Source organism: Phalaenopsis equestris, unplaced genomic scaffold (assembly GCF_001263595.1).
Source record: "Phalaenopsis equestris unplaced genomic scaffold, ASM126359v1 Scaffold000549, whole genome shotgun sequence".
NCBI lineage: Eukaryota > Viridiplantae > Streptophyta > Magnoliopsida > Asparagales > Orchidaceae > Phalaenopsis > Phalaenopsis equestris.
In genome coordinates this window covers 118,797-124,896 of record NW_018164989.1, presented here as the reverse complement: position 1 = coordinate 124,896, position 6,100 = coordinate 118,797, and the positions used below count along the sequence as shown (strand labels likewise).

Genomic DNA, 6,100 nt, shown 5'->3' with positions numbered 1-6,100 from the left:
TATATATATATATATATATATATATATATTTCATCCAGTAAAGGGGCATGTATGTAATAATTTAAGTTTAAATGTTAAATAAGTAAATATATAAGAGTTAAGCGGTGTCTATGTAGATCTTTTTTTTTTAGGGGCATTTATTTATATACCACACACTTCTTATATATTTACAGATGTAACATAAAATGTGATAGATATGTAATTATGTAAGAATTGTGCTGGCTTTGACCAGTCTGTAAACCCCTTGTATTTGTTGGGGTTCAAAACGGGAAGGAAAAAGCACAGCGAGCAGAGAAATGGCGACGGCGACGAGGCTGATGGCAAAGAGATCGAGCAAGTACTTGGAGGAGGCGCTGTACACGAGACTCTTCCGAGAGGGAAGCTCGCCACTGAGCATCAGAAAGGAGCTAACCCTCTTTCTTAAGAGCCGGAAGCGCGTCTTCAAATGGGAGGTCGGCTTATCCATTCGCAAGCTTCGGGAACGAAAACGCTTCCGTCCAGCTCTCAAGGTGACTTAGAAACCCTAAATTTGATTCCTTGCATCAAAATCTATGTTGCCCCCATTCTTTTCTGTTGTTTGCTTACGCTGACGATGGGAAGGACTCGATCCTCTTCGTTTTCTTGGCATTTTGGAGTGTTTTCAGTGGATTCTAACGCTGTTAGAATGTGGTTTTGAGAGTTTTCCGATTCTGTCAATGTTAGAACTTAGATTTCGTTAAAAGAGTGCAGATTTTTGTGATTTGCGTTTATTAAGAGAATGAAATCTTGGAGGCGTAATTTGATTATTAGTTAAGTCGCGTGGCTGATGGAAGATTATGATGATTGTAGATAATCTTCCTGATATTTAGACTTGAGTGCTAACTAGAAATAACAATGTGATACCATTAGGATCTGGAGCTTGTGCTTGATAACTTTTTGGTTTAGAATTCCATTTCTGAGCTGCCAGAAGGAATGGGGTTTATTTTTATATGTTGCTTATTCTTTCAGTACTTATCACTCTAGTTTCATGATTTAATACACGAGGAGCGAAAAATTTGAGAGAGTGGGATGAAGAAAGGAGATGCATATTGTTCCATCTTGCTAAAAAAATACTATTTATGTTGTTTTTAGAGTGATGGAATTGCAAAACCTTGATTCACACACTTAAATGTGTCCATGCATCCACCAATTTGAAATCTTATTTGGTTTGCTTATTCTAGCCAATTGGATTCGAAAGAGGTTCAATGGAGGTTACAAATCAATCCAATTATAAGGAATACTAACTTATTTCACTCATTTGCTGGTCAAGTTGAATAAGACCTTTAGGTTGTGCCTATGCGTTGATGCGTTGATTTCACCATTTGTCTCATATTGGCTAGAGCACTTAGGCTGCCAGATATATTATCTCAAATAGGTTTTATTCCTTTTATTTTAAAAAATCCTGCTTTTTTTTTCCATGAATTTGTTGGCAATGATGCTCAGGTATTGATGTAATGTTTCTATCCCATTTCCATTATCCTACCTTATAATTTCATTATTTAACTCATAAGTAATACAATGATTGATGGTTATTAATGACCTTGAGATTAAAATAATTTAATTTTTTTTTTTTTGGCGTGAAGCTTTTCATCATTTCCATAACATTGGAGGGTCATCTAAAATTACTTTTTCAACAAGCGAACATTTTTAAGGATCTTGGTTCCATGCAGATTCAACCTTGGATATTATTTACTTCATTTTTTCTGAACTAATATATTTGGTGAGAGAAAAATGATAAACGATTTTCACTAATTTCCTTCTTTCCTTTTTATTGCAAAGGAAAAAAAGGATTTGGGCCAATATGAATTGATTCTTGCTAAAGTTGCTAATAAAGCTTTGAATTTGTCTTTTGTAAAAGTTATAAATATGTTTTTAGAGTTCTTGTCTCCACGAGAGAATACACTCTGCTTTTAGTTCCTAACCCTGAAATTTGCTCGGGTATGACGGAATTGAAGCTGAAATCTTATCATGTGTATGTAGTTAAAGTCATTGGGTATAGCTCCAATAGCAAGAAAACATCACAAATATTACCCACCTAATCACACCATATCAAGTTTACCATCTTCCAAAATTCTTAGGAGTTGTTTGGTTGAGTTAATTGGTGGTGTAATGTAATTTTTTTTGCAGGGATTTGAGAAAATTCTATTTTTGGTATGAAAATTTAGAAACATAATGTAAAGTTTTAATGAATTTGAAGTTTTCATCGTAGTTCATTTTGGCTTAATTTAGAATTTGGCCGATTTGGCCAAATTTGAATTACATCGTTCATGTAAAATGTTATAGGCAAGTCGCTATTGCCCGCCGCCGTCGCCGCCATAGCACGCCACCCGCCTTTGCTCGCAGCCCCCGCCGAACGCCTCGCCTGCCACCCTCTACCGCCCTTCGCCCCCCCCCCCTCGTACCCCCCCGCCGTCGCTTTTTGCCACCGTCTGTCGCCAATGCCAGCCCCCTCTGCCCCCACCGCCTCTCTTCCCTTCCTCCCCTCCGCCCCTCCGCCCGCCGTCACCATATGCTTCCCTCTATTGCCGTCTGCTGCCCTTTTCCCCAAGTAAATATGTTATTTTCAATCTACTTCAAACCAAACTGAAAAATATAAAGTCTTATATATATTTTATAGCAAATCAGACAACTTGAATTTATTTCAAATACATTGTAATCGTTACACTCCACAAATCTTTAACATTGCATTTCATTTTTAGCAAACCAAACGGACCCTTAGAGAACAATGAAATATTTTATAGATATCCAAGTCACAAAAAAAACTTTAGATATTTTCATCGAAAAATTTTTAGAAAATTCTTATTTAGTATTTATGTTATAACAGTTAAAAGCCTATGGTGGCATCCAGTGAAGAAAACTTTCATGATAAAAGTTTAGAATTGTGGAGCATTGCTATATATGTGTATTTGCAAACTTAGCAGATGTTTATTCTTTTGTAACTCTTTTAATTGCAATCACTGATTGTCTGCTGTCGTGCTTATGGAACTTCTGAAACATATAATAGTGTTGAATGATTATTGTCTCAAATAGCTGAAGGAAGAGATACATGGAATCATCTTCCTTGGACCATATTTTCACCATTCTTTCATAGCGGGATTAGCAGTAATGTGTATATTTAAGTTGTGCTTATGATTTATTCGATTTTGATTTGGAATTTTGCATGTTAAAAGAAACAAAAACTTGTCATTGGTTCTGCTCAAATTTGTTCGTTAAAAGCGACCAAACTTAGTTTATAGGAACCCTTCTGTTTAATTTTGCTTGTAGGTGTCAGCTTGTCTTACTCTTAAGGGCCCAAGTCTCTCTTTTTGTGTTCTTATTCTTATAGGAAAATCTAAACTGTTATTCACGCGACATAGCTCGCTAGTATTACCAATTCGTTGCGACTTATAACTCAATTATTGTTTTATTTCATGATGAATTTGGTAGTTTCTTATTTTTGAATTCTCAGTATGTTAAGTTAAAGGGCATCGCTAATCCGCTTGACATTTTGTTAATCTTAAATGGATAAACCATCACCCTACTCTAAATTAGTATCACATAAAATTTGAGCAAAATGTCAAAATAGTACCCTTTACCATTTACATGTGGTCATTTTAGGCTCACAGTCATTATAAGTGTCGAATTAGCCCCTAGAATCTTTAAATTGAGGTTGAAATAGTCCTTCATGAAGACAATGTCAAATATAGAGACTAAATTAGCACTTTTATAGACTTTGGGACTGTAATGACACCTTTGCAAAGAATCAGTGGACTATTTTGACACTTCTCTCCATAATAATCTACTTGAGCATTCATGAGGAGTTTTATTTGTAGATGACGCACTAAACTTTAAGAAACTTCTTGCTTCAGCTTCAAGAGGCCATGGCCAAGAGAGGTATGAACTTGACACTGAGTGATCACGCAATCCAGCTAGATCTTGTAGCCAAATCCAGAGGACTTGGTGCCGCAGAGGAATATTTCATTAAGCTCCACGAACATGCTAAAAACCACTTGACATATGGCGCTCTCCTCAATTGCTACTGCAAGGAGCTCAAAACAGAGAAAGCCGAAGCCCTCGTCGAGAAGATGAAGGAGCTGAACTTCATGTCCACTTCTATGGCGTACAACAGCTTAATGACCCTCTACTCCAAAACCAATCAGCCTGAGAGAATTCCCACCATCATACAAGAAATGAAGGCTAATGCCATATTGCCTGATTGCTTCACGTACAATGTTTGGATGAGAGGCCTCGCTGCCATGAATGACATATCTGCCGTTGGCAGAGTTATCGAAGAGATGAAGAGAGATGGCCGGATTTCGGCGGATTGGACGACCTATAGTAATCTCGCATCCATCTATGTCGATGCCGGCATGTTTCAGAAAGCAGAAGCAGCTCTGCAAGAACTAGAAAAGAGAAAATCACTTTCAAATCTTGAGGCTTACCAGTTCCTGTTGACGCTTTATGGCCGAACCGGCAATCTCGTCGAAGTTCACCGTGTATGGCGATCTCTGAAGCTCGCTTTCCCGAAGACACCGAATATTAGTTATTTGAATGTGATTCAGGTGCTTGTGAAACTGAATGATATGCTGGCCGCCGAGGAAATTTTCAAGGAATGGGAATCTCAGTGCTCGACGTACGATATGCGGGTGGCGAATGCATTGATTGGGGCTTACTTGAAGGAAGACATGGTTGAGAAAGCCGAAGCGTTTAAGAAGAGAGCAAAGAAGAAAGGTGGACGGCTGAATTCGAAGACATGGGAGATCTTCATGGAGTATTACATGAGGAAAGGGGATATGAAGATGGTGCTGCGGTGCGTCGATCGCGGAGTTAAGAAGGGTAGAAGCCATGGGAGGATCTGGGTGCCGAAGAGTGAAGTTATCATGGCCTTGATGGTTTGGTTTGAGCAGAATAAGGCGGTTAAGAGCGCGGAAAAATTGATGGAGCTTTTGAAGATGGTGCGGCATGAATTGGGAGGGGACGTTTTTGAGGCCCTTTTGAGGATTTATGTGGCGGCCGGAAAGAGAAGCCCCGGTATTCGGCAGAGGTTGAAGATGGAGAATGTGGTGATCAGCAGTGAGACAGAGAAGTTGCTTGAAACTGTCTGTGTGGAATAATGAAGCTCTCTTTGCCTTTAAGAAGAAGGTTAGGATTATTTTATAGCTCATTTGATATTTCTCAGTGAAATTTTGTTTTGTATGAAATTTTTGTTCTCTTTTGGTGAACTGCTGATTTGTGAAAGAATCATTTGGTTCCACAAATGAAGTGTTTTTATTGTTTAATATGCTTTCAAGTTATTTGTGTAATTCAATCTAATTTTTGGCTTTTAGTGAAGCATTTTGATGTTTTAAGTTAATTTTTGCAAAGCCCTGCTGCATTTAGGGCTGTCAAAAAAGCTCGTTGTTCGCGAACAGCTCGTGTTCGGCTCGTTAAGTAGCTCGTGTTCGGCTCGTTCGTTAAGTAAATGAGCCGAACACGAACAAGTTTTAAAGCTCGAATTATAAACGAATCAAACACGAACAGCTTTTTGTTCGCTCGTGTTCTGCTCGTTTTTATAAAAATATATTACACATATTATTTCTATAATAATATATTATATATATTTATATCTAAGTTTAAATTGTAATTGCTCTTGTGGTAATGTGGTTATGCACATTGTTTTGCATATATTTGGTTCAGGTTCGAATCTAACACTCTACATCTATTTTTTTAATTTAATTTTAACGAGCCGAACACGAACACACGTTCACAAGTCGATTTCAAACACGAACAATTTCGAACGAGCCGAACACGAGCCCAACTTGAGCTCGGCTCATTTAAAGCCCTAGCTGCATTTTGGCTTTGTACGGTTTTATCGTGAATTTGGTGTAATAAAATTATTTCTTTTTTGTAAAAGATTTAATCTTTTTAATTACAAGGAAAATATGTATTCATTAAACAGGACATATATGTAAAATAATTCTATAATATATTTTATTATGGCATCATCTTTCTACTGTAATTGGTACTATTCTAAAAAATTTTCCAAAACAATGGGAATGATATTTAATAAATTTGGCTAAATCAGCTTTTTTTTTTTTTTTTTTTTTTTTTTTGCGTTCTCACT

The 6,100-nt window shown here is 37.2% G+C and overlaps 1 protein-coding gene across 1 annotated transcript in view; it reads left to right on the top strand.

Moving 5' to 3' along the window:
- Positions 1-5,111, top strand: part of LOC110029103 (pentatricopeptide repeat-containing protein At5g65560-like) — a 13,133-nt gene extending 8,022 nt beyond the window's left edge. Inside the window, exons 4-5 of the mRNA XM_020731230.1 lie at positions 252-509; positions 3,867-5,111. Of these exons, the coding sequence (XP_020586889.1) occupies positions 252-509; positions 3,867-5,111 (1,503 nt within the window). The remainder of the gene's footprint in view (positions 1-251; positions 510-3,866) is intronic.
- The last annotated feature ends 989 nt before the right edge of the window (positions 5,112-6,100 follow it).